This window comes from Vitis vinifera, chromosome 19, assembly GCF_030704535.1.
Source record: "Vitis vinifera cultivar Pinot Noir 40024 chromosome 19, ASM3070453v1".
Taxonomy (NCBI): domain Eukaryota; kingdom Viridiplantae; phylum Streptophyta; class Magnoliopsida; order Vitales; family Vitaceae; genus Vitis; species Vitis vinifera.
The window spans coordinates 6,581,439-6,609,025 of NC_081823.1; the positions used below are offsets into that span (position 1 = coordinate 6,581,439).

Genomic DNA, 27,587 nt, shown 5'->3' on the forward strand with positions numbered 1-27,587 from the left:
CTAATTACCCTCCTAAAATTGTCTAATTATTAAAATAATTGGAATTTTTTATTAATTTTTTTTAATTATTGAAATTAATTGGATTTCTATTTGTCATTTTTGTTTGGACGTGATTTTTTTTTTCACTCAAATTTAAAATTTTTAAATCGTTTATTTATTTGTAATTCATATGTGACTTATATATATACAATTTTATACCATAGACAATTTATGTGCTTAATTTAAATGATTTATTGATTGATAATAAAATTATAATTTCAAAAAAATTAAAATACAATAATTTGTTAAATCATTATTTAATTTTTATTTTTTTTATTTTTGGTTCCATTCATCATTAATAAAATTGTCTCCCCTACCTCCATCATTGATTCGTGTGTTACTTCTAACAACAAATTAATATCTCTATTTAATTCTCCTAGCTGTCTTATTCAATAAATAAATAAATAATATAAATAAATAAATTCAGATAATCCAATTGAAAAATTATTTTCCACCTTGATCGTGGAAAATACAATGGATTGAAGCATACGAATACGTGTGTTTTATATATGGATTTGCAGGCAAAGAAAGGTTTAATTAGTCTCTTTTTGGTGTCCTGGGAAGATTCTCAATTTGCTGTCTCTGTGTTCTCCTCCATTTTCTTCTCTGAAGGTCTTGAGGGATTCAACTTTTCGAATCATGCACTGGTTGACCAGGTCTTCTGTTGTGGGCAACCATTATATCTGCTAGACTTTTCTGAAAAAATCGACTTTAAATTCATGATCTGTCATCCATATCCTTAAACCCAGCCAAATCCCAGTTCTTAATTTGGCGTTTGTACCATCGCCATCATCATCTGTTCTGCTTATTCCCCTTAAATCCCCACCTGGGTCTCAAAATTTCGGTTCTAATCTCCCCTGGTTTTCAGTGTTTTTTGCTTAGTTTTTTTCTGAAAACCCATCAGGGTTTTTTTTTTCTGAAATTTGGATATCAGGACTGTATTTCTATCATTTTGGCTTTGTTTTCATCGTCTCTTCTGCAAATCCTCTTCCAATCTCCATCTGGGTCTCGGAGCTTTGATCGATTTTCCACTGTTTTCCAGTGAATTTTACATGGTCTTTTCTGAAAGCCCATCTGGGTTTTTTTTTCCTGAAAATTCAATCCGACCGCTGGGTTTGTGACCAAATCTTCTTCTGTGTCTAGCAGTTGAAATTGGGCAGTAGGAAAAAAAATGGGTATTTGTCTAAGCAAAGGCAAGAGGGGTTCAGAGCCAGCATATAATGGGTATGGATCAGGAGCTGTTGCTGGAGGCGTTTATGATAGAATCCAAGAACGCCCTGCTGCAGTTCAACAACCGCCCCACCAATTACCCGAAAAGCGTGTACCAGCGGCACAGCCGCCGATGAAGCCGCCCACGGTGGCCCTAAGTCCCAAGCCTGTTCACAGGCCTGATACCATTCTTGGTAAGTCTTTTGAAGATGTTAAATTACACTATACTATTGGTAAGGAACTGGGTAGAGGTCAATTTGGGGTTACATATCTTTGTACTGAGAATTCAACTGGATTGCAATATGCCTGCAAGTCTATATCCAAAAGGAAGCTTGTTACTAAGAATGATAAGGAGGATATAAGGCGAGAAATTCAGATTATGCAGGATTTGAGTGGGCAGCCCAATATTGTTGAGTTCAAGGGTGCTTATGAGGATAGGCTGTCTGTGCATCTTGTTATGGAACTATGTGCAGGCGGTGAGCTATTTGATCGGATTATCGCCAAGGGGCATTATAGCGAAAGGGCTGCTGCTTCCATATGCAGGGCTATTGTGAATGTGGTACACATTTGCCATTTTATGGGTGTGATGCATCGTGATCTCAAGCCTGAGAATTTCTTGCTGTCTAGCAAGGGTGAAAATGCGCTTTTGAAGGCAACAGATTTTGGATTGTCGGTTTTCATTGAAGAAGGTATAATTCTCGAACTCTTATATATCATTGTCATTTATTTCGATTATCTGAATAATCTTTTGGTTAATTGGTTTGTATTTGTGTTTCTGCCCTTTTTAAGATGTTGGAGTATTAGAAGATCTACTGAAATTCCTCCATCTTAAATAAATATTTTGTATTCTTGAAGCCCATCGATCATATGCTGAATTGCATTTACTATTCTGGAACAATACATTCAAAGAAGAATGAAGCATTAATCATTTCTTATCATGGAGCATCTGAAGTTGCCAACTCAGCTGGTTTTTGGGGTGTCCTCATTTGTCATGCTGTGACTTTAAAATGATTTTCTTGAATGAGGAATGATCATATTACAATTAATGATTGCAAGGATCAAAATTCTTGCTTTCATATCTTCAATCTAACATGGCAGCATTATGCACACAAGTTTCAACAATTGTTTCTTGGAAGAAGAAGAATGTGTAGCAACTCTTGTTCATTAAGCAAGAAGTATATGTTTGATTGGAAAATGAAATTTCATATGTTTCCACCTTTGATATGGGTGTCTAGCGATTTAAATTTGATTATGACTAACCTATGAAACTCTTAACAGGGAAGGTGTATCGAGATATCGTTGGGAGTGCCTACTATGTAGCTCCTGAAGTCTTACGGCGTAGATATGGAAAGGAAATAGATATTTGGAGTGCAGGAGTTATCTTGTATATTTTACTGAGTGGCGTACCTCCCTTTTGGGCCGGTAAGGACAGAATGTGTTTTTGCTTAAAGGTTATCACGTTGGATGACACACCACTTTGATTAGAAAATAAGAAATACAAGTATTTTTTTATTGATGGTAATTGCTGAACTGCAGAAACGGAGAAGGGTATATTTGATGCTATATTGCAAGGACATATTGACTTTGAAACTTCACCATGGCCATCTATATCAAGCAGTGCCAAGGACCTAGTTCGGAAGATGCTGACACAGGACCCACAGAAACGGATCACTTCTGCTCAGGTTCTAGGTATATCACTTGACGTTGTTGATCATTAGATCACGATAATTTAAATTGATTTAGTAAGGGGTTTCATTCTAATACTTAGCTATAATATTATAGTATCGTTATGGTTTATTCAACAGATTTCTTATTGTTACCACTAAGGCCGTATGAAGTAAGTAAATTTATTGAAATAAAGTATTAGTTTCATTTTGGTTGAAAATAAGGCAAGGAAGAAGGTAGTTGAAGATTCACAAAGCTTCCCAATAGAAGCTAAACAAACCTATTGTTGTATAAGCATTGCAAATAGGTATCCAGAAAAAGGGGGAAAAACATGCATGCATACTGCATATTCCATTTACTGTTTTAAGTCTCATACACAGCATTTTCAGCTCAGAGACCTACTCCTTTCGATCTAAATTACGCTTTATAGTGTAATATAATTAAATATTTAATAGTCCCTCTATGAAATTCATGAAGTTAATGATGTTTCCACAAAGGCATATTATCATACCAACCTGTTCAACCAGAGCATGATGTGTTCTGATTGTAGTTCAAAAATTTAGAGCTTGTTTGACAATGATTCTAGGAAGTGTTTCTAGCCTTTCTAGTACATGAAACAACTTTTTTGATAAAAATTTTCAAGTGCTAGAAATATTAGAAGCGCTTTCTAAAATCACTACCAAATGGATTATTAGTTAACAGGATCATATTTAATATGAATTATTTTTTAGTCACCATTGTGGTAATGTTAAATTGGCATCCTGGCAATATAGTGTGCTTGGTGTGTATGTTGAATGTCTCTTAATAACTGCTCAAAATTTTATGGTGGATGTAGAGCACCCATGGATTAAAGAAGATGGAGAAGCATCAGACAAGCCAATAGACAGTGCAGTCCTTTCCAGGATGAAGCAATTCAGAGCAATGAACAAACTCAAGAAACTTGCACTGAAGGTAGGAGTAATTGCTTTTAATTTAAGAACTAATCAAAATGGTATATATATATATAAGCTTGCATATCTCTACACTTTCTTCTATTGGTATGAGAACTGGAAATTAGGACCCAATTTGAGAGGTCTCACATTTTCCTTGGATGACATTTATTCTGATCATGTGATTTATTATATAGCATAAATGAGTGGCATAACTGGATCTAACTATATTATAGGTCATTGCGGAAAATCTTTCCGAAGAAGAAATCCAAGGGCTGAAAGCAATGTTTACAAACATGGATACTGATAAAAGTGGTACTATAACCTATGAAGAACTGAAGTCAGGATTGGCTCGACTTGGGTCAAAACTAACAGAGGCTGAAGTCCAGCAACTCATGGAAGCTGTAAGATATTATTGACCACTGGATTTCAGTTTTCTTTTTGGACATTTTCCCTTATCCAAATGACAATCCTTGTTTTGCATTTCAGGCTGATGTGGATGGAAATGGCACAATTGACTACATTGAGTTCATCACTGCAACAGTCAATAGACACAAGCTCGAAAGAGATGAACATCTGTTCAAAGCCTTTCAGTATTTTGACAAGGATAGTAGCGGGTGAGTCTTTGCATCAAAGTAATCTGTGCTATTTTTTAGGCCACCCAAGTGTAGTGGAAAAGCTCAAGCCTTTCCATTTTTCCCCCTTCAGATGGAAATATTATGCATTAAAATAATCTTTTTTACAGAACTTGGGTGTTTCTCTTCTCCTATCATTTCAAGTATTTGCATCCATTCCGTTACAAATATGTTCTGTATCTATTGTACAGTCTGATCATGAAATCATCAACTATGAAAATGTTCCATATCTCCAGTTTTGATGTTTTTGAAACTAGTGAGCATGTTCAAAAAAATTGCTGGAAAATTCCACCAGGGTATTAGTTGAGCATTGCATGGTTTTGAATCTTAATTGTATTCTCTTTGGTTTTATTCCAAGTCTATTTGAACTCCCAAGAACCCTGAATCTCAAAACTAAAAAAATGAAGTAGCTTCTAAAATTGAGAGTTCAAATAGTTATGGGACACTGCAAGACTTGATCCAAGTAAGTGAGCTTTGCGGGGATGTTTTTGCAGGTTCATCACAAGAGATGAGCTAAAAGCAGCCATGAAAGAACATGGAATGGGAGATGATGATACCATTGCTGAAATCATATCTGAAGTGGATACAGACAATGTGAGTTGTCTCCATTGTTAATGTCTGAAGCTTGCTCTGTTCTGCAGTATCATGCATTTAACACTCAATTCTATTGAACTCTCTGCAGGATGATAAGATCAACTATGGAGAATTCTGCTCAATGATGAGAGGTGGAACCCAACAGGGATTGAAGGTTTTTTAGTTTCTACAAATGGCTGTTTTTTCTGTTGCACTCGGCACAGTTGCAGCATAAGCCATCTCAGGAGGCTATGTCTGTTTGCAGAAGTTGGAATTTTCCCCCTAGGAAGTTGAATATGTGAAGGTTATCAATTTGTATCTGTTTTCATCAAAGTTGAGTGTAAGATCTGTGCATAGGACACTATTAGCTTTTTATTGCTTGAACTTACTTTCCGGTGTCCTTTGATTTTGTGGCTGTTGATGTTAGAACTTAGAAGGCTTCCTGTGTAGTAGAAATGAAGTGGAAGCAAAGTTCAATTTCAATCAAATAACGTAAGCATTTACAGAAGGGTACTAGGTAGTGAAGTAAATCTTGAGGGGTGGAGCTTCTTCTCTAAAGTGGTATTGGTGGGTTCCAACTTCCAATTCTATGGTCCCTAACCCTGCTTCAAATGCCATTCAGTTTTGACAGTTCCGACAGCCCCCTATTGGGTTGCAGACAGTCTAAAAAGTAAAAACAGACACCCTGCTTTCGCCCAACTAACAATGTTGGAAAATATGTCAATAAACAAACATGGTAAAATTAAATAATAAGTAATTCAATTTTAAAATAAAGTAAAATAAATTTAGGTTAAATTATTTTTATTAATTTTAAGTAATATTTACCTTTTTTTAATTCTAAAAAAAAATATTTTCATTAATTTTAATTTCAACATCTATTTTTATATACATAAAATAACTTTTACATCAAGAATAAGTTAAATATTTTAATTTAATTTCTAAAATTATCTTTTAACTTTAAATTAATTTATTAATATGTTGATAAAACATAATTTATCATATATGAATCGATCCCCAACCACGACCCTTGGTGTCCACAACAAGGAGGCTGTGCGTCTGCATGAAGGATGAAAGGGTGTTGTGTGATATGAAGGATAAAAATAGGACTGCCAACGCAGGGATCACATTAATGAGGGCTCCTTTGAGGTCAGAAACAGAGGCCAAAAGGGATTGAAGACCCTTTTAAGGTCAAGATCAGATAATAACCCAAAAGGGAATTTAATTGAATCAGAAGCGTGTGTGTGTTTGTTTTATCGAGACACCAAGATTAGAATGAAACCATCCATTATCATTATCATTATATATAAGGCAAATCCAGTACATCCAATTGAAATAATACCAGCAAACACAAACTAAAGCCTTTTGGCAGGGAGAACATGCAGAGAAAACACCTTACAAGGATGACAAACTAATACTCTTTTTATCAGGTGCAGACCAGCTGTTATTATAACAAGCCACTACTCCTCAGCTGACCCACCCTAAAGCACCTCTACAATTACAACTACCCCAATTCCTCAAAAACCATGTATCTTGATCTGCTCCTTCTTCACAAGCCCAGCCTGTAAAAATCACAATAGCATCATCAGGATATGGGTCAAATTTCTTACAATAAATAATCTCTATGGTGGGTGTTGATGATAATTACCTGGACGAGAAAATTGGACACGTTCTTTCGCTGATCACCTTGCAGTTGAATAACCTGCACCATAACAAACACACCGTTTGTTAATTGTCAAACCCTCAATATCAAAACAAGTGATATGGGCCTTTTGGTGTTGTTGTACATGAACTTGATGCTATACCTTGCCAAGCTCTTTGTCCTGCACAACATTCCCATTGCAGCAGAACTCCTTCTTGAGATCCTTGAGGATCTTCTCGTAACTGTAATCCTTCTTCAGTCCTTGGACAGTAGTCAGGCTCTTCTTTCCATTCCTCTGCTGTATACGAATGTGTACATACTCTTTTGCCCCAGGCGCGCCTGAGTCCTTGGCCTCAGCAAATGGATCTGCACTCAAGAATCCCCATCACCATCACAATCAGCCCAACACATATCAGACTCTAGAAAATACAAATCAATTCAGGGCGAGATCAACGTACCAAAAGCAGATGGAATCTGGAGATCAAGTTCAACCATGTACTTTGCTGGATGAAAACTAGAAATACGGGCAATGAAAGCTGGTCTGTTCGTTGAGAGCCGGAGAAAGACAAGAAAAATCGTCAATCACCCCCACAAATTTCAGAAAACCCTAAATGATTTCTATCCAAATTTTCTTTCTCTAAACAAAGAAAAATTCAGCAAGAACACATAAACACATGTGATACTTGAATTCCAACAGCATCCAATTAATAGTAGGAACAAAACCCTACAAGAACGTTCATCTTATTCTCTTTCCACAAAACCATATCATATTTTCTCACCGCCCAAACAAAATCTGCAGAACCAATAAGCGTAGGATTAGTATTTGTTACCTGAAGCGTAGCCTACTCCTTTGAAACCTTTGATGGAAACGATGAGCTATGAAAATATCTCGAGGCGGGGGTATATATAGGGGTTTATGGCGGTTTAATCCTAGCCAGCAGAATTAACTATGGTTAGGGGTGGTAGAAGTAGAGTCGGAATGGACGATCACGATTAAGTATTGGACGGCCACGATGTATGGTGTATGATGACGTGGCGTTGAATCGCGTAGAGTTAACGCACTACCCAACCCAACTACCAGCTAGCTTGGGTACTACGTATTGGAGAGAAATTCCGTGGATCGGGGTTGGGGTCGGTGGGAGCGTGGGAGCGTGGGCCACTAGTCTAGGCCTTTCCAGGAGAATCCGGTAAGTGATAGAAATCAAGGACACTCACGTGAGAGCGTGGACACCACCCTCCTTTCCCATTCAGCTCATTGTATCAATCAAGGATTCCTGTGGCCCACATTTGGCTACGCGCTACTTTAGTTGTGCGGCTTCTGCCCACGTTCAAAAAATAGCATCTCTTATTTTCCTGATTGGCATCCCGTGAGTTGTACTCGAACGAAATATAGGGCTGTTTAGTGATCCCTTTTAAAATATTTTTCTATTCTTAAAAAAAGAAAAGAAAAAAAAAAAAAGACATATTTCAAAAATAAGAAAAAAAGTTTTATTTTTGAAAAAAGAGATAATATAATATTTTTTTAAATTATTTTCACTTTTTTTTATTATAAAATATTACATATAAAAATTGTTTTAAAAACATAAAAATCATGTTAAAAACATTTCAACTTCTCAACACACATGTTTTACAAAATATTTTTTCAAAATTGTTTTTCAAAACAATTATTAGTTTATAGGGTTTTGACTTCTTTTGGTTTTGAAATAACCCAAACCCAAAATTTTTAGTGAGAGTCAGTTTCTAGTTTCAATCAATTTATAAGTGGACGGGATTTTTAATATTATTATTATTATAAAAAATATTTTATTATGATTTTAGAATAATTATTTTTTTTACAATCTTAAGTACTTATATATATAAGAAAAAATTTGACTAAAATAATCACTTTTTAGATATAAGTATTTTAAAAATAGTTCTATCTAAAAATTTAATTTATCTGTAATATTTTTATTTTAATCATGAATAATTATTTTTTTAAATACATTTAAAAAATAAGTGAAAACAAATAAACAATTTTTTTTTTAAAACATATTAAAAAAAACAATTTTTTATAAAAAAAACTATATTTTCTTAATGAAAACTATTTAAAATCTGTTTAAAGAACGATTGCCTCAAAAACTTTAAGATCATAGATATATCAGTGTTCCTATATACTCGAAAACAAAAACAATTTTAAACCTGTCTTTGAGAATGCTTAGCCCAAAAGCTTTAAGATTATAGAGGTGTTTATATATATATATATATATATATATGAAAGTATGGGAAATGAAGAAAATATTGGTGGTGAGATTTTATGTAAATATTGAAAAATAATAATGAAAATTCTAATAAAAATAATCATAACCAATAAAAACAAAATGAATAGTGATTTATCTATTTTTTAATGTACCACATAGATAAAAAGTGATCATGCATTTAATTGTTCTTTTTATTTAAAAATATTTATGACTTATTTAGATGTCCATATTATTTATAAGCTTATATTTCTCAAATATTTAAGAGCGTATTAAGAAGGTTATCATGTTTTATATATATATATATATATATATTATCCAATAATATAGAATTTGAAAATGAGACAATTAAATTTATTTGAAAATTATATAATTAAAATTAAAGCTTTAGCCTTTAGGATAATATCTAGTACAAGAATAATATCTAGCATGAGGGCAAGTTGCCCACTTGGGAGAGAGCTTCCACTTTTGCAAGTGGGAGCTATTGTCGACCGTTAGCCTCTTGACCCAATGTTGGAGGAAAGGGCCTCATGGATAGGCCTTGCACCCATGGGAGCCTAGACGAAGAGCAAGGATATCATGAAGGTTTGATGGTTCAAACCCCAAGAGTTAAAATGAGGAGGCCATATGCGAGCCAAACAGGCACCATGCGCGCACCGTGAGCGAGCCAAAAAGGCACCACACACACATCAGATGAACACCACGCAAGCACTAGGCCACACTTGCACGCACACTTAGCGCCCACCAGGCTTATGTGGGCTATGGAGCTAGTGCAGATGGAAGGTGAGATTTATTTTGGAATATAATTTATAATTATTTAAATATTTTATTTTGTCTCCTCAAGCACGTGTGATGTCTTTTCCAACCATCTTGGAGAATGGCATGTATTGCTCTTTAAGGGGGAGGGGGTAGGTTAATCAAAAGGGCACCAAGGGAAGGCCTTGACCGCACCACGGGGGCACCATGACACGACTTTGGGCATGCCTAGGCCACACGGACGACACTCAAGCATGCACACATGGGCTCCACGACATGTGTAGCGTGCACCCTATGGCCACAACGGCATGAGGCCTGTTGCGGCCTACCTCCTCCCTCGCGCTAGCACAAGGGCGCCTAAGCCTTGTGCAACGAGCCAATTGGAGAAACCATGGGCGCAACACCATGTTTCGATGGGGCACTAGATGCGCAGCTGACTCGGGCCCATAAGGACTATGCATGACACAAGGGTGCAATGCCCTACGCACCAGGAACAACCATGGGCGCAATGCCATGGCTCGTTGCTATGGAGTTTGACCTGATAGAGGGAGCTAGATACATGTTCAGGCCATGGGCACCTTGATATGGCATGGGCTCATACATCAATGTAGGGAAGACACACTGATGCACCAGACGCATGGTCAACTAGTTGGTTCATGTTGCTTGTTCAGATAGCAACTAGCTAGTGGCAACAAGTGAGTGATCAAGACAACATTCAGCAAAAATGGTTGTGGTGTTGATGGGAATGAGATGATCACACAGGGAAAGTTTGGATGAGAAATCCAGAATCTTATCCCCATCCCCTAGCCTAAAAGCTTGATTCAAGTGGATTGAATCTAGTTGAAAGTTTGCCCCAAAACAGCATCCTGGATTAATACTAGTCCTAAACCAACCCCAAAAAATCCATGAACAATACAAGAAATCCTCCTAAAAGAAAAGGTAATATCCCTCTAATGGGGGCAGAGCACAAATTAGCAGTAATGAACATGCATCAAACAGGAACTAATAAGCAGTAACAGACATATATGTGTTATCAGGTAAGCAGTATGTTTAAAGAGTATAGACATGCTTATCCATTAACAGATAAATTGGAGAGCACAAGAATAGTTTCTAAGCTCCATTGTTTCTTAAGAGATCTAATACACACATATTCCGTAGGCAGAAAGAGAGACCCCTAGCTCCCCAATGCATTTTTATTGACCTGCAAAATAGGAAAGCACAAAATATCAGATTGCAATGAGCAGTATCTGTTAAACAAGATCCACAAGTTTCTTAATAAAAAAACACAAGCAGCATACATGGAGGTAACAGAATAACTGGGTCAAGAATCCTTTTCAAATGTGTGTAAGTAAATGAAAGCATGAAATCTATATTCTTCAGCTACTCGGGAAGGACAAAAGTCTAGCATAAAGTCAGAAGGTAAAAGCAGCATTCCAACAAAGAGTTGACAACCATTTCAATTCACTTGTTGCAGAATTGATTTATGTAAGATTGCAAAGGTGCACGATTTGTAGTGTCCAAGAAAAACACAATTTCATGCATAACCATTAATTTCAACATCCATTAACAAGATGCACCATATTCCCTTTCTTTTTTTGGATAGGCAAGATGGATCATGTCCATATCCATGATGTTCTTTTTAAGTGTTGAAAATTATTAGTGAACAACCAAAATTTGCCCTTCATGCACAAATCTAAAGGACATTAGACAGCAAAAACTTGCTCGACTTGACAGATGATGGATTTCATCAATCTCTCTTCCTCGAACTTGATTCCGATAAATAAAATGGACTACATTAATGACTCTTAAAAAATTAAGAACATAAAGTGCAAGGGAGAAAAATGCTTCTATGTTTCCCGTTACAACACCATATGGAAACACGCTAGGCTTGGTTAAGAGGTACAATCTTTTCCATGTCTTTACCTAGACTCTAATTTTCTTTACCCAGACATATGGAAACACGCTAGGCTTGGTTAAGAGGGAGAAAAATGCTTCCATGTTTTGTCTTTACCCAGACAAAACCCTCCAAATCATCACAATTACCAAAAATTTCACCAAATACATTATGAGTACTGATATTTAACATTCAGCGATTGCCAACAGCAAGCAATAATTACCCTAATTTTTCAAAAAAACAATTCCACCGATGCATCTAGGTATATTCAAAGAAACAATTCGGGAAAAGCGTTTTTAATACAACTTCTCAACATCATAAATCGAAGTAATCATCGAAACCCATCTTTTAATGACCAAGAATTCAATCGGGAAAAAAAATGTGAAATTAGAATTATTTATTGAGAACAGAGAGATTGAAGGAGTAGGCATACGGAGGAGGTCTAGTTGTAGTAGAGCTCGAGGCCCATGCCGTCGTGGATCTCGTAGTCCTTGAGGGTGATGTGGTCCTTGTAAATGGTGTACCACTTCTGAATCCTGATCTTGTCGGATCTGGTGCCGGTCTGAGCAGCCACCAGCTTCTTGAGGTCACCGATGGTGTCGTCGTCGTTGCACTTCACCCTCACCTTCTTTCCCAACCGATCGTTCAATACCACCTCGATCATCTTCTCACTCGCACCAAACCCTAACCCTAATATTCGATCACACCAAATCTATTGGGAAATTCGCAATCTCGGGAGGTCAAATTTGACCGCTGCTACTTAAATACCCGATTAAAGCCTCGAGAAGTTTCCACGTCCACGGTTGTAAAAGTATATTAATAAAATAAGTATAATTTCATTCTAATAAGTTAATAACAAAAGTATTGTTTTTAAATTTAAAATTTCATCAAAATATATTCTACATTAATTTAAAATTAAAATTTCATTATGATCATGTGGTTCCGAAAAAAAAATATTAAAAATAATAATTTTTTTATATTTAATTTCACCATAAATTTTTTTTAAAGAAAATTAGATATAATTAAAATTAATTAAAAATTTATATATTTTAAATTTATTTAATCTTTATATAATAGAGAAAACTAAGCTATGTTTGGTTTTAAAAAATACAAAGGAAAAAAAATATAAAAATAAAAACATAATAAAATAAAAAATAAAAAATAAATTAAAAATCTATAAATTATTTTTATTTGCTATTTCAAACTTATTTTAATTTATGGATATAAAACTTAATTTTTGGATGCAACCAATTCAAAACATAATTGTCCCTAGTTTTTATTCACCTTTTGAAAAAGTTTTTCTTGATAAAAAAAGATTGCAAAATGAAAATAGAAAGTTGAATACAAAGCTTGAAAACAAGAGACCATGTCTAAAACTTTGTCCTTTGAATAAAAAAAAGTTACAAGATAAGATTGAAAATTCTCATTCTCATTATCCTCTTACAAAAGAAAGTAACAAGATAAGATTGAAAACTTGAATATAGAGAAACTTTCATCCTCCTTGGAATAAAGTAACAAAATAAAGTTGAAAACTTGAATATAGAGAAACTTTCTCTTCTTAATAAAATATCTCGCTTAGAAAAATCTCATATGGCTGATCAGCCATTCAAATAACATATTCCAATGTATATTTTTATTTTTTAATATCCGTGGATGTTCGGGCCAGCTTACGCGCATCTCGACTAATCCCACGAGACCCTGAAGTTAACGACCAGGTAAGCCTCTAATGGCCCTAAAGGGGCTCAAACTGATAACCATTGGAGAGCAAACTCAAGGCCGGACCAACTGAACTACCCATCAGGGTTAACATATTCCAATGTATATAGCATTGCTATATATAGAGTGTCATCATCAAAGTATCTCATTTCTTTATAGAACTCTATGTATGATCCATATCAGTTCCACACACTGGCCAAATTAATGGAATCAAGCAGAGAAATCAAGAATCTCCTTACAAAAGCCCTAAAACACTTGTTTTTCACAGCCATTTACTATCACAAAGAAAGAACATTCAATGGACTGATGATGAATTTCATTTGATGTCTGAAGCCACAAAAGAAAAGAAAAGGAAAAAAAGAAAATCATTTGGGCAGATGTACCATATGGGATCAGAGTATTTTATGTGCTGGGATGATCAGGTAGACGTTTGAGGTCCATTTCGACTTGGTGTATCGTCCATTGCATGTTCTCCAATTTCTGCGAGGAAACTCAAGATTAGAACTGCAACAGTCACCAGGGAAGAATTAAGGTAAGCAAATTTGGTTACCTTTACAATTTCGTGATACTGCCTTGCAATTGTATCAAAGTGAGGATCAACACCTTGGTACTCTCTAAGGCGTGTCACCTGGTACAAAAATCGAAAGGGTAAGATATTCAGTAATGGGGTTGGTGGGATGCAATTGTGGCAGGGTGTAAAGGTTGTAGTGCAATGGGCAGGAATTGATTAGATATTGTTAATTTGAACTCAGCTTCTTAATCTTGTCAGAAAAGAAAAACAATTCACTGTTTTAATAATAGGGAAGTTTTCCTCATGTATTATTGGAAAATAATGATTAATTAAGAGAGGGAATTAATGAATCAGTGAAGTCTAGGATTCTGGATAGTGACGATGTTTAAAGAAGAAAGAGAACTATAATCATTGCTGACATTGCGGAATGGCTGAATGCAGGTCCTAATGCGTTTAATTACCTAGATTTGCAATATCAACAATGTCACATTGCTAAGGCCAAGTGATATAGAACTCAGCAATTAATTCAGGTATTTTATTCTATTAAAAACAGGACCAAAATGCCTTAGCATCCAAGCCAATGGCTCTTCCACCATCAATGACTCCCTCCAAAAGAACACTTCTACCAATAGTCAACAAAGTTCTTAGAAGCCTGTCATATATATATATTTTTAAATTGATTTATATTTTTTCATGTTGGTGCATCAAGTTTATGCAACCCACACACGTTGAGTGAAGAGGACAAAATGGGACCCAAGGATTGATGTGTACTCAAATCACAGGAAGGGAGAAACATACTGCTTTATTGTATGCAATTGAAGCTTCTTCTGTAGCCTCAAGAAGATACTTCCTGCAAACAAGAGTCAGCCTGATCAATGCCCATATTTGAATCGAAGCTGAATATATAACTGAAAAATGTCATTTGTTAACACCTTATTTTATGGAGTGCCGGTATCGAATCCTGAGTGTAAGTTTCAAGGAGGAGAATATGCTCCAAAACCCTAAGATAATAATCAGATGGAAGGGGCTGTTAAACATAATTAGCACATGATTTTCATCATATATATAAATCAAACATTATCTACCAATGGCACTTAAAACCAACAATTTGCAGCAAATATGATACATATAAATAACTTGGTTCATATAATGAGCTGGAGGACAAGTAAATGCCATAGAGCTGATCGGTAGTAATCCCAAGGCTGTTTCATATTCAATAATATGAAAGAAATTATGTCAAAACAACAAATACCACTAAAATCAAAATTCCTGTTTCTACTAAAAAGAAAGTGAACATGATGCTCCTCTCTCCTCGGTTCTTTAACAGTCTCTCAAAAATAACTAACTATAACTTTTTTATCCCTTAACCTCCTCTGTTACTTCAGGTCTTTAAATTTTGTAATCTTCATCTATGTCTTCTTTTTAATTTATTGATAATGCAACTTTTGTTAATTTATTGATAAATGACACAAGCAAAGCATGTGCATTGCTTCTAGTTCCCAAACTATGGGCATACTTGGAATATGGAAAACCAAGAATACAGAACCTAACCTTAGTCCACTACACACAGGTTGAGGCAACATTTGCAGATGGAAATGGTGTCATTGATTAGCCACTTCAATTGCACAGAGGGGGCTGTTATCATAATTTTGGTGTGTTTTTCTTTCATTCAAAAACCCTTTTACAAGCTTCAAACAATTAACTTACTCTCAATTCTTAGAGATTGCTTTTTGCTTAACTTTGCAAAGAATTTTCTGAATTAAAAATGAAAGAATGAAGGCTAAGCAATACTAATGTCATGCAGCAACAAACAGAAAATAGCAGCTGAAGCAACAAACCTCAATTTTGCACTCATGGTCTCACACCTTTTACATAGCCAAGTTTTTTGTAGTTCATCCTATAAAAGAAAGCAAGATATAATAAGTTTCAAAGTTCCTCCAAGGAAAAAAGAACATAATCATAAAGAAATTGGATTTACCAGACACAAAGCATAATGTTAATTATGATACTCAAATACATCTTTAAACATTAGAATGAACTAAAATGGAGAAACTTACATATTTATGTTGATGTTGCAATTTCAAATCTTTGACAAGCTTAATAAGCACTCCAAGTATCTGCTCTAAGACCTAGTGGGGCAAAATGAATCACAGGTCACATAGTATCACAATGCACATATTCCCCATTTTATGATAATGAAATTTACACAATAAAGTAACAAAAACACACTGAGACACATACGTTAAGACTCACACAAACTGGGACAGAGAGGGAGAGGGAGAGGGAGAGATATACATTAGAAAACAAGTAATCAACACTAGAATAAGTTTGAAACAAAGAACAGATATACATACATTGTAGTATTCTGCAAACTTTCTATCAGCAGAATAGAGGTCCTCCCGCAAAGCAGCTTCTTCCCTTTCAATCTCCTCAATGATTAACTTCACCCTGATTGAATGAAAAATGAGAGGAGTTAACAGGCTTAAAAGGGAAATGATCCGTTAACGGAACCCTCTGTGCATGTCTTTCGTTATCTGAGAAATCCCTTTCCCCCTTCACATTTTTGTCCCTCCCCAATGGAAGAAAACCTTCTTAGTTCTGATCATCCAATTTTCATCTAGTTACCTTCTATGTTCTAACAACCAAAACTATCCATCAAGTTAAAACCAATAACTAAGGTCTGGAAAGGGAAGTGGCAGATTAACAGTTATGAAATCAGCCATTCCCAAATTTAACCTTGTCCATGTTGTGAATTATGAACTGAGTTGCAGGCATCAATACAGGTTTTTTAGGACTAGAATCCACAGGTTAAATCTCAGAGCAGCTGTTGAACCATCAAACCTTTTAAATTTAAATCATCTAAAAAAAATACAAGCGTACAGAACAAGGATGAAATTTCACCACTGAGATCATATTTTATGTAGAACAGCTAGTGATCAGAAAATAGCATCTCCTTATGTGATCCACACAAAGGAAAATGTCTAGATAATTCTAAAAAGAGAATCTCATACCTTTCTGGAAGCCGAGCACTTGAGTTTTGAGTACGTGATGAAGAATCTGCAGCACCAAAGGAGGCCTAACTTTATTCACATAACAATTTTATTTATAGGCAAATCTTGCTACTAGTTCCTTGTTAAACAAAATTAGTATATGTGTAACCTATTTTCAAGAATAGATAGCCCTCCCTCAATCATTAACCGCAAAAGACACCTGAAAAATTCATGCATTATGGCAGTTGATCTCATTATTTTGGACCTGAATCACCATAATGGTAAGATCCAGATCAACAATCTTAACATGAAGATCAAAACCATTTTTAGGTCAGATGGAACATGATCAAACAGAGGCTACTTATCATAAAAGGTGATCACAGACATAGCCCCCATGTTACTGAGGGATGCTAAAGCTAGAGGTGTACAAACTTTATACACACACACACACAAATAAATTCTACAACACACATATACACATAGAACTGTAGAAGGGATGAAAAGGGAAGGAGGGGTGCACATCTGTGCATCAACAGACAGATTACATAAGACCTACCAATGTCATCCATTACAAAAACGTCAGCCAACTTGTCACATTTAGCTTTTAAACGTGACTCAATCTCACGAGAAAGTGACATCTGGTAGTCTGTCATATCCTACAATTGCAAAGTGAAGAGAAGTTTTCAAATGTCAGAACTCACTTTAATTCCTAATAATTAAAGAAGAGAAAAGAGAAGAAACGACATTAGAGCCAAACACTCAACCCAACAACAGAACATTCAGTAACCCTCATGCAGGTCGATACGGATAATAATTTCAGAAAACAAGAACCTTATTATAAGCATTTCATATTTTATCACTATATGGAATATCATACCATTGATAAGGGTGTTTGTTGGAGCTGAGTTTGCCATAAATAAGCAGGTGTTATTCCTAGAAAGCGGTTGGGAACACCACCAACTTCAGGTTCTGATGTATCAGTACCAAGAGAAAGTGCATTACTTGCCCTTTCTGCTGTGATATTAACAGAACTATTTGTATAGTTAGTGGAATTTGAGCTTGAACTGATTGTGATGCTGGTACTTGTACTATCAAGAGAGCTTCGTGACATTATACTCCATTTCTCAATTTCTTCCTCATGAATTTCACCATCTTTGGAAATAAGAGGAAGCCTCAATCTTTGAGCTGCTTCTGCAACAACCAGTCGATGCTCTAGAGTTTCATAAACCTGAAGTTTATTACATATTTTAGCTCGATTCTGTTAATTCAAAGCCATACAATTGTCTGGCAAGAATAACCAACACTATCATACCTGAAAAAGAAATGCAATATTTGACCTCCTATTGAAGAAAATTACTCATTAGCTTTCTATTATATATTCTGATAACCATGCAATCAATGCCAAAACGTAGCTTCACCACATTCCCTTTTAGAATTCCATCTAGTGTCACCTTATGTATCTTATATTACATTTTGCATGGCATGTGCCACATCCACTTGCATTATATAAATAAAAAGATGGTAGCTTCAATCATATGATATATAATTATGGCCAATAAGACCAAACTAATTGAATACTTCCCATTGTCTTCCTCTACTTTAATAAGGATTACATGATACATAAATACAATATTTTGTCTGGACTAGAATTGAAACCGTTTACTGAACACGACTGTTAACTTTCTTCTTAAAGTAAGAAAATTCCAAGTGAAAGGAAATCAAAACCTGAGGAGAATTCTTCAAGCCTAGTTGTGGATATAGTCCCTGAACATCCCGAATTCCTCCAAGATTTGCCACTGACACAGCCTGTTGATACTCTTCCACCATTGCAATTGCTTCGCAGTAGATTGCCTTATGTCACCCACCAAAAACACCACATTTGGTATAAATGAACTAATAAGAACAATTCATTCAATCAAATATTAAAAAATTAAAAAACACAAACCCAAATTCTACAAAACAAGTTTAAAACCTCAAATATATATATATATTTAAAAGAACTTTACCATGGCTTCAAAATAGCGAAGCCTCTCTCTTGCCATCTCCTCTCTTGCCTGCAATATCAATCCACAAAGAGAAATAATATCTAATCATTGTCGTTTTAATAAGATGGAATAATGTAAATTATGAACTGAGACTGGCCCTTCTCTGGTAGCACAGAAACTGAGGAAAACAAATTTATATTTTTTTTCATTTTGGCGTCCAGACCATGCAAACCTAGCCTCATGTAAGCCAAATAACTCTACAATACCAGCTGAGTGGAGCTTTTGGTTTCTCAGGCCCCAAACAACTAAAAACCTACAATTCAAATTTCAAATTTCTTCTTCTTATTTTTCCCAACAACCAAACAGAAAGAGAGTGAAATAACAGATCAATCTGAGGCAGATAATGCTCCGTTGTAGTACTTCCAATTTCTCCCATCAACCTATGTGTGGCTACCCAAAAACTAGAAGAAAATTGAAAAAATAAAACCAAAATTTTGAACTTTTATTTTAGTTTTAAATCAATTACTCAAATCATATCATTTTCCTATAATTACTCAGCAACCAGAGGAAAATTGAACAAGATAAAAAACCAATACGAGGTAAACAACGCTCAATTGTAGCAATCCAAACCAGTCTACGAACATAATTTATGAATCACATCAACACTCTTTTGATCCCCGGAAACCTCGAGAGAAAAAATAGAAGTTTCCAACCTAACATTTCAATGCATTTTCAAATCCAGTAGATTTTAAAAACTATTCAAATCTTCACTTGCATTTCCCTATCTTTTCTCCATTTTCTCAGCAACCAAACAGAGAGTAAAAATGAAAGAAGAGTTTTTTTTTTTTCTGTTTCTGAGGTACCAATTGGAGATCGTAGTAGGCAGATTTGGAGACGAGAGACCCATCAGGAGCCAAGCAGTGCCGCTCCAGTTGATCAATCAGCGCCGTCACGTCCGCCGGAAGATTTTGCCCTCCGGCCTGCTGCTGCAGTCCCTTCGCCATTTTTTGGACCCAGCCAAGGGCAATTTCGTCTTAAATTCGAATTTATCCTCCAGTTCTTCGCCGGCCTTCAGCTAGAAGAAGAGGAGAGCAGTTTCTTTTACCAAATTGCCCTGAACCCCTCTTTAAAAACCTTCGTAATTGTTTATTTATAATTTCAAGAAAAATAATAAGAAAATTAAATATAGGTCATTGTCTATATTTTCAATGATACAATATATAAATTTAAATAAAGCGCAACCAAACACTCCCTTAGAGGGGTAAAATTGTAAATTGGCGTATTCTTCTATAAAAAGGGGGAAATTTCGGATTTACACCCGTCCGAAATTGGGGAAAATCACAGACCGATCTGGGTGTCGGAGAATTGTGATGGAAAAGGGCAACGAGAAGAGCCTAACGACGTCGTTTCAGAAACTCCATCTCAGTCCCATTTCCAAATCCAAGCCTTCCGTCATCCCTCCGACTTTTCAATCCTCCAGTTACCTTTCTCTCCATGTCTAAATTTCCCGTTTACGTACTGATTGGTTGCTGAGAAACTAGAGGAAAAGAAAAGGAAATGGAAATTTTAAGCTTTTGTGTGTTTTCTTTTCTTGGTTGTTTTGGTTTCAAGAAAATAAAATGATCAGCTGGATTAAGTGTCTTTGTATGATTATTTGGCTTACTTGGTAGCTTGTTTACGGTTTGGTTTCTTAGCAATAAAATAGAATCGTGTTAGGGTTTCTGTTAGGATTGGATTTTGAGTTTGCAGACATATAGAGTTGATGAGTCGGTGCTACTGTTCCTGTTAAATAGCTTATTTTTCCTTTCGAATTTTTTAACTCAATGTCGATTTTATCATGTAGAACAATTGTTTTTTTTTTTCTTTTCTTTTTTGGGCTTACAAACTAGAAGAAAAGAGAGACGAGGAGGAAAAAAAAGATTGAAACTTGAAGCTTGTGCGTTTTTTTTTCCTTTGGCTTGTTGCTTGTTTGGAAAGGAAACATAATTGACCAGCTGAATTAGGTCTCTACGTATAACTATTTTGCTCACGTTGGTGTTTTAATTTTAATTTTTTTGCTGCGGTGGGAGGATGGGGATTGCGGTTTCGATTAGTTTCAATTTTTTTCCCGGTTATTTTCTTCAGGTTTCTAAGCAACCAAACAGCATCTTGTTAGGGTTTCTCTTATGATAGACTTTGAGTAGGGACGGTTATGAGCTTAATATTGAGTTTGTTTGTTGCAGGATCACCTATTGAGAAGACAAAGCCTCCAAGTTTGGAAAGTCTGTGCCTCGGAGTTGTAGGGAAGCATTTTGAGGATATCATTGGGGACTTGGGTGAGATTGCGGTGAACTTTCCAGCAGATACTAAGGTCATTTGATGAATAATCATGGAAAGATTCTTAATTTGGTGTTTTGTTATATGTTTGACCTTAAAAATATGCATGTCTCAATGAAAGGGGTCCTAAGACAATATTCAATAATACATGTTACATAATTCTACAAATATGTCAATTTGCATGACTATTCATTAGAGAAACCAATGAAATTAAGATATATATGTTTAGCATGTTTATGCACCTAACCATTCATATTTATTAAACACTATTTGTAAGAACATCAATTTGGCTCCAAGAAAACCCAAAGATACTTGGGCATGTAGTTGTGGGACTAACTAATAAAAACTGCGCTTGACTTATATTCCAAGATATATGTTCGAAGTGCACTTTGCTATGGTCTATTCCCGGAGGTTCTCACTTAGTTGAATTCATTAGTTGCAATGACATGCAGGTCAGATCAAACTGAGGAATTGATGCAAACTGGTAGGAATTTAAAAAATAATAATAATAATAATAATAATAGAACACCAAAGGCTTTGTGGTGGTGCAATTTACAAGTTTCACTCTTTACATAAGTTCTTCTTTAAGAGATCCTTTTATTATTTTATTCTTATTTTTTAAGTTTGTGTCATTGAACTACAGATGGCAATGGCAGCAATTGCTAGGAGAAGACAGTTACTTAATGATGATGTCATCATCTCATTGGCCGAAAGTTCATGGGAAATCCTTGATATCTCTGGTTCAGATGTTTCTGATTTTGGTTTGGCAAAGGTGGCAGAGAGATGCAAAGTTCTCCGAGCTGTAGATATAAGGTATGAATTTTTGAATTTTGTCATCCTTTAGCTACGTCTAACCAATGAGCCAACTGATGGTTTAGCAGAGATTATCAGGATCAAAGATATTAAGGGAAAGAATCTGCCTTTGCACATGGTGCCTTCTAGGATATGCAGCACAAACCTTGTTACCTTTAGAGAATACCTATCATTTTACCAAGTAAATATAGAAATATATATAGAAAGGTTCATATGCAGCACAGTGGGATTGCAAGTGTAACATGTTGCCTTTCTAGATGTGCCACTTTTATGTTTATTTTTTGTGATAGCAAAAAGGAATATATAATAGCACCTAAGTGAAGGACACATGAAAGTACACATGATATATATATGATAGGGCACCATTAGGCAAGCAAAAGAAAAAAGGAAAAAACAGCTCACTCTTCTTACTTGGAGCTTAGCCAATCAAAAAAGTTTATCATGGTTAACGAATGATCAATTATATACATTGTAGCCCATTCCAAAAAATTGTTCATGAAAGCAAATTCGATTCCTTGGTTAGACTATTCAACACATGTGAAAGACCTCCTATGTCTTTCTTCCTATAGAGTCCACAACAGGCATAAAAGAGCGACCCTTAAGTCTTTTTCCATTTCTTTCCACAAAAGATCCATGATAACTCAGTAGGGTTTCTTTCACTATACAATGCAACAACCAAGCTGCTCTAAATAGAGAAAAAACCAGTTGGCATTAGATACTTGCTTTAGGACAATAAAAGAGCATGTGATCAACTAATTCTTCTTCATTTTTACGCATAAAACATCTATTGAGCATTATTCATTCCCTTAATTTGAGTTGATCAATCATCAAAATCCTACCCATGCTGTTTCCTAAGCAAAAAAAACTCACTTTCTAGGAGCTTAGGGATTCCAAATTATTATTGTAGGAAAAGACCCCCTTCTAACTTGGGTTCAAGAGTACAAAGATTTGATGGAGAACTTGCCATCTTTGGATTCTTTTTTACCCATTCTATCATTACCACCCCTTATTAAGTTTATTGGCAATCTCCATAAAAAGTTCATCACACCTTCAAGTTCCTAATCATTAAGCTGCCTTGAGAAGTTGGAACTCCACTGATTTCTCTCCCTTGCATGCTCTAACACTTCTACTATAAGAATTTTTAGCAATGTTTATAAAGAATAGTGTTAGGAAAGACTCTTTCAAAGGTAGGTCTTCACACCATTTATCTTTCCAAACTTTAATCCTTTTTCCATTGCCAACTATAAGTGAGATATCCTTTTAAAGCTCTCCCATCCATTTCCAATATTCTTCCATAGCCCCACTCCATAGCCATCTCTCACTCTCCTAGAGCACCATTCCCTCTCTTCTCCAAACTTTTTCTACTATAACCTGTTTCAAAAGGATTCTTTAACTGTTATGAATCTCTAACTCCACTTGCAAAGGAGAGCTTTGTTCAAAATTGATAGATTCCTGATGTTGAGACCCTATTTCTTTTTATTAGAGCAAACAATGGCTCAAATAACCTAATGAGGTTTTTTCTCAAGCACCTCATGATGCCAAAAGAAATTATTTTGGATCTATTCAAGTAAGTTCACATTTCTTGGAATGACAATAGAAACATGAAATAAATTTGAGGACTAAATAGTGTATTTTTAATCATAGTAAGTTTCCCTCCTTGTGAGAGGTATTGTCTCTTCCATATAGCTGGCCTTTTCTGAAATCTCTACCATACTACGTCACATACCATCGTTGTTTTGTGGGAGCTCCCAAAGGTTGGCTTAAGTATGTAGTGGGTAGATCTTTGTAGACAGTTTTTTGTTTCAGATGTTAGGGGGCGAGTGTTTCCCTTTTTGTTCTATACATCTTGAGTCACTATTTTAGCACCTCTTCGTAATACTATACTTTTCCTTATAAAAAAAGAAGTATGCAGTGGGTAGATTTCCCACCCTATAACACAACACAAAAAGCTAATTTCCCTACATGAGCAATTGCCCCAACCAAAATTAGTTTGCTTTTCTCCAAGTTGCTATTTAAACTACATATTACCTCAAATCACATGAAAATCCAACTTAGACACTCTACTTACTCTTGATTAGCATCATAGAAAATTAGAGTATCATCAACAAACAAAAGATGGGTTAATTTGGGCCCTTCCCTGTACTACCCACCTTGAGGCCCAAAAGGAAGCCTCCTTCTCTAGCCTTAAGTGCCTCCGTAGCTAATATGAATAAGGGGATAAGGGAACTCCCTACCTCAATCCCCTAGGGCTCTAAAAAAAAAAAAAAAACAAAGAGTGTCTCATTAACAAAAACAAAGAATTTTGCCTAGGAAATGTACAATTTGAACCATATGACCCATTTTTTTGAAAATCCATATTTTCCAAGACCGAAATCAAGAAGTTCAAATTAATATAATTATACACCTTCTTGATGTCCAACTCTCAAATAACCCCACCATTGGCATTCTTTTACCTTGAATCTTTGTCTTCATTTGCAATGAGCATTGCATTCACAATTTGTCTACCCTCCATGAAAGCATGTTCATAAGTTGATGTCACTTTTCCACCACATTTTTTAGCCTATTAGCCAGGACTTTTGCCTAGAGCTTATAAATTGAGTAAGTTAATGCATCTAAAATCTTTCAAGTCCTCTGTTGCCTTTCTTCAGAATCAAGACTAGGAAAGTGATGTTTAAGCTTCTCTTAAAAGAGTCATTATCATATAAATCCCTAGAAATACTCATCGCCTCGTGCTTTACAAAGTCTCAACATAATTGCCATAATGCCATAGTGAAACCATCAAACCATGGAGATTTGTCCTCACATAAATTGGACAAGGTGCCATAAGCTTCCTCCTCATAAAACCAAATCTCTAGGCTCCTAGAATCCTCACTCCCCATTGCTTCAAAGTTCATCTCACTAATGGGTTTCCAATCCCTTGATTTAGGCAAGAGAGTATAAAAAGCCTAGACGCCTCCTCTTTTATATCCACATCCGCATTTAGCCATTCCCCATTTACTTTGACTTCAACCGATAAGTTTCTTCTTCCACACACATTAGCCGTTGTATGGGAGGATTTGGTGTTTTTATCCCTGTCCCTTAGCCATATTTCTCTTGATTTCTGCCTCCACAATGTTTCTTTCATTACAGCCTACTTGCTAAACTTTCCACTTAAATTAAAAAAGCAATAGCTCCATGGTTCACTGTGTTCTGAATAGTAGAAGTATTTGTGGACAATTTTAAAAGCAACCTGCATGTGGAAAAATTAAATCATTTTGGTTAGTGAATGTAGATTTGTGTATTTGAGGGTGCTAGATTATGCCTGGCAAATTGCTTTGTTATTGAACTGTTATTTGAGTGTTGATTGCTTCAGCTACTGTGTAATTGTGGTACTTTTAAGCTACTGGCTAATAGCATACCTGTGCTCTCAAACCCATTTCAAAATCTTCAATTATATTGCTGCAAATGCTATGCAGCCGATGCAGCAAAGTCACTGCAGCTGGTGTTTCCGAGCTTGTGTGGCATTGTCATTCCTTAGAGACATTGAGATGCGGGTACACTCTTCCTTGAATTATAATATTTTGAATTTTGACTGTAATCTCTCTGTACATGCTGAGTTGTGGATGTGGAAAGCTTTTAATGGTGCTACCTTACATACATTTGAAACTTTTTTGTTCTCTGTTCTTTTCCTATTCATCCAACTGAGAAAATTCTGATTTGTTAAAAATGATTATATATGTTATAATGATCATTCCTGCACACTAGAAAAATCTCATTTTCTATGATATAATGATCAGTTCCTCACACTAGAAACATCTCATTTGCTTCTCTACTTTTTGCTCCGTTACTTGTACAAGCTTTGAGCAATAAAGAAATATGATCTGGTGAGGATATGCAAAATGAACAAATAAAACTAAAGTAGTTCATGTTCTAGGAATATGCCAGAACTGTGCTTCATATTGCCAATCTTTGACCATGATGTTTAAAACTGTTGATCTTGGGTAGGGGTGATGTGGAAGGGGGGATTGGGTGAGTGTGAACTATGAGAAAAAAATGATGAAAACATTTGAGGTTTTGGTCTACTAAAAACCTGTTATACTTTAGAATTTGTAGTATGCTACTAGCCAAAATTGGAAGAATGCATTTTCAGAATTTCTCGTGATCCTCCAACCATAAAGCAATTATATTAAATATGGAACTACTTACTATGTTTCTTCCTACTGTAGCTTCTGTCAGAGGTATCTTTCTATCTGATAATACATAATGGTAATTTGGTACCAACATTTGTTAATATTCAAATGTTTTGAGATCTCTACTACTAACCATTCTCAACAGACTTACCCACTGTTAACAATGTGGATTTGATACCATGTTATTTTCTAAAATGAAAAGACAAGAAACGAATATAAAGGAAATGAAAGAGCAGAAAGCCAGTTTATCATAACTGTTTAAAAAAGAAGAAAAAAAAAATGAAAATTTTACTAGTAGTGTGTGAAGTAAAGGAATTAGTACAAATGTTCTGGTTTTAGTTCATTTTGTGTGCATGGAGCACAACAGGTTCCAAAATCATGTTAATGGATATGTTGTTGGAGACAAACATAGAAGATGATTAGTACCTATCACTTGGCCATAGTACTTTCTATTTTTTTGGTTGTGCTTTCCGGTGACATTCCACAGAGTGGGAATGACCCAAGATTTGGGTTTTAATTAGGGGTACACACCTCATAACAGGCAATGAACCAAAGTTAATGTTGCAGAGGGTGCCCGAGAAGTGACCATACCGCACGCCAATGCTTGGGTATCTTCAAACCAAAGCTGAATGATATCGAGGGAGAGTCCTGGGAGGAACTTGATCCCACAGAGATTGCTCATGGTGCAGAGTCATTGCGCTGGCTCGTGTGGGTATGAACGAACTTCTTCTGTCATGTAGATGCATTATCTTCCTCATTTTATGAAGTCAACTTTGTCAGACATGGTTATTTCTCATTACCAATGTACCTCTATCAAACCAGTTTACAGCATACTCACTTCATATAATACTCGGATGCTTCTCCTCCAGTAATTGACGTGATTTCTCCCTTCCATTGGCAGCCAAAAATTGATAACAATTCATTGGAGAGCTTTGCTGCCGAATGCCCACGCATCATAGTAAACCCAAAGCCATCGCCTTTTGGTTTCAGAGGGGTCAAGGTTCCAGTGGAAGCACTGCCAAACGTAGCACTGGATGAGCCCATTGTTAAGGATATTGATCCCCGAACATGGGCGGTTAGTGGGTTTACAGCAAGACCAACAGCTCCGTCAAGTCCCAGCTCCACAGAGTTGCCCATTGCTGAAAAATTTAGACTTGCGTTTGTGGAGAGAGACAGCCGATTAGCACCAAAGCGAGCAAAGAATGCAAGGCAACACTTGCGGAGGGCAGAGAGGGAGTGGGTGATGACAAGCACAAGGGCAAAGGCATTAGCTCTGGCCTCACAAGCCAGCAAGTCTCTACATGGTCGGAATTAGTTGGTAGGCTTCCAATGTTCATTGCCTATTTTAATTATATTTTTTTATTTTAATGCCTGTATATTACGAAAACTGTAAAATATGTTTGAATAATGATGAAGATGGCGAGGTTTGTTAAAATTTTCGGGATTTTCTATACCGTAACCAGAAATTTACCAGAAACAATAAGGTTATGTTTGGTTCCCGAAAAATACAAAGG

General features: G+C 35.7%; 4 protein-coding genes and 1 non-coding gene across 5 annotated transcripts; 2 read left to right on the forward strand and 3 right to left on the reverse strand.

Annotated features, from left to right (window-relative positions):
- The first annotated feature begins 478 nt into the window (after positions 1 to 478).
- LOC100243573 (calcium-dependent protein kinase 2) lies at positions 479 to 5,558 on the forward strand. The gene is made up of 8 exons (XM_002278143.5): positions 479 to 1,937; positions 2,527 to 2,670; positions 2,785 to 2,937; positions 3,749 to 3,864; positions 4,079 to 4,246; positions 4,332 to 4,459; positions 4,972 to 5,071; positions 5,160 to 5,558. Exons 1-8 carry the CDS (start codon positions 1,211 to 1,213, stop codon positions 5,232 to 5,234), a joined length of 1,611 nt encoding a protein of 536 aa, XP_002278179.1. The 5' UTR covers positions 479 to 1,210; the 3' UTR covers positions 5,235 to 5,558.
- A 759-nt stretch (positions 5,559 to 6,317) lies between these two features.
- On the reverse strand, positions 6,318 to 7,632 carry LOC100243506 (protein translation factor SUI1 homolog). The gene is made up of 5 exons (XM_002280029.4): positions 7,520 to 7,632; positions 7,148 to 7,230; positions 6,853 to 7,055; positions 6,696 to 6,749; positions 6,318 to 6,609 (listed from the first exon to the last, which is right to left on the reverse strand). The coding sequence occupies exons 2-5, from the start codon at positions 7,182 to 7,184 to the stop codon at positions 6,565 to 6,567; spliced, it is 339 nt and encodes a 112-aa protein (XP_002280065.1). The 5' UTR covers positions 7,185 to 7,230; positions 7,520 to 7,632; the 3' UTR covers positions 6,318 to 6,564.
- A 3,018-nt stretch (positions 7,633 to 10,650) lies between these two features.
- LOC100248645 (uncharacterized) lies at positions 10,651 to 12,494 on the reverse strand. Its single transcript, XR_009465238.1, has 2 exons — positions 12,007 to 12,494; positions 10,651 to 10,880 (listed from the first exon to the last, which is right to left on the reverse strand). It is a non-coding gene; the product is annotated as an uncharacterized LOC100248645 (transcript).
- A 922-nt stretch (positions 12,495 to 13,416) lies between these two features.
- Positions 13,417 to 19,908, reverse strand: LOC100253742 (AUGMIN subunit 4). Its single transcript, XM_002279979.4, has 13 exons — positions 19,639 to 19,908; positions 18,797 to 18,844; positions 18,516 to 18,641; positions 17,668 to 18,018; positions 17,347 to 17,446; positions 16,812 to 16,857; positions 16,155 to 16,248; positions 15,858 to 15,929; positions 15,639 to 15,697; positions 14,733 to 14,801; positions 14,599 to 14,650; positions 13,840 to 13,917; positions 13,417 to 13,769 (listed from the first exon to the last, which is right to left on the reverse strand). The coding sequence occupies exons 1-13, from the start codon at positions 19,777 to 19,779 to the stop codon at positions 13,692 to 13,694; spliced, it is 1,314 nt and encodes a 437-aa protein (XP_002280015.1). The 5' UTR covers positions 19,780 to 19,908; the 3' UTR covers positions 13,417 to 13,691.
- Positions 19,909 to 19,996: 88 nt separating this feature from the next.
- LOC100248711 (uncharacterized) lies at positions 19,997 to 27,508 on the forward strand. Its single transcript, XM_002279935.5, has 6 exons — positions 19,997 to 20,254; positions 20,998 to 21,125; positions 21,735 to 21,904; positions 25,360 to 25,437; positions 26,641 to 26,785; positions 26,975 to 27,508. Exons 1-6 carry the CDS (start codon positions 20,146 to 20,148, stop codon positions 27,386 to 27,388), a joined length of 1,044 nt encoding a protein of 347 aa, XP_002279971.1. The 5' UTR covers positions 19,997 to 20,145; the 3' UTR covers positions 27,389 to 27,508.
- Positions 27,509 to 27,587: the final 79 nt, after the last annotated feature.

Bases quoted from the DNA above. Each gene is read 5' to 3' on its own strand.
- LOC100243573 (XM_002278143.5), top strand. From the start codon at position 1,211: ATGGGTATTTGTCTAAGCAAAGGCAAGAGGGGTTCAGAGCCAGCATAT. The intron at 2,938-3,748 runs GTATATCACTTG...TGGTGGATGTAG, and splicing joins CACTTCTGCTCAGGTTCTAG to AGCACCCATGGATTAAAGAA. The intron at 4,460-4,971 runs GTGAGTCTTTGC...ATGTTTTTGCAG, and splicing joins TTTGACAAGGATAGTAGCGG to GTTCATCACAAGAGATGAGC.
- LOC100248711 (XM_002279935.5), top strand. From the start codon at position 20,146: ATGGAAAAGGGCAACGAGAAGAGCCTAACGACGTCGTTTCAGAAACTC. The intron at 21,126-21,734 runs GTCATTTGATGA...ATTGAACTACAG, and splicing joins ACTTTCCAGCAGATACTAAG to ATGGCAATGGCAGCAATTGC. The intron at 26,786-26,974 runs GTATGAACGAAC...TTCCATTGGCAG, and splicing joins CATTGCGCTGGCTCGTGTGG to CCAAAAATTGATAACAATTC.
- LOC100253742 (XM_002279979.4), bottom strand. From the start codon at position 19,779: ATGGCGAAGGGACTGCAGCAGCAGGCCGGAGGGCAAAATCTTCCGGCG. The intron at 16,858-17,346 runs GTAGGTCTTATG...TTGGTGCTGCAG, and splicing joins TTTTGTAATGGATGACATTG to ATTCTTCATCACGTACTCAA. The intron at 14,651-14,732 runs GTGTTAACAAAT...TCTTGTTTGCAG, and splicing joins CCGGCACTCCATAAAATAAG to GAAGTATCTTCTTGAGGCTA.
- LOC100243506 (XM_002280029.4), bottom strand. From the start codon at position 7,184: ATGGTTGAACTTGATCTCCAGATTCCATCTGCTTTTG. The intron at 7,056-7,147 runs GTACGTTGATCT...TCTTGAGTGCAG, and splicing joins CCAGATTCCATCTGCTTTTG to ATCCATTTGCTGAGGCCAAG. The intron at 6,750-6,852 runs GTATAGCATCAA...GTTATGGTGCAG, and splicing joins AGGACAAAGAGCTTGGCAAG to GTTATTCAACTGCAAGGTGA.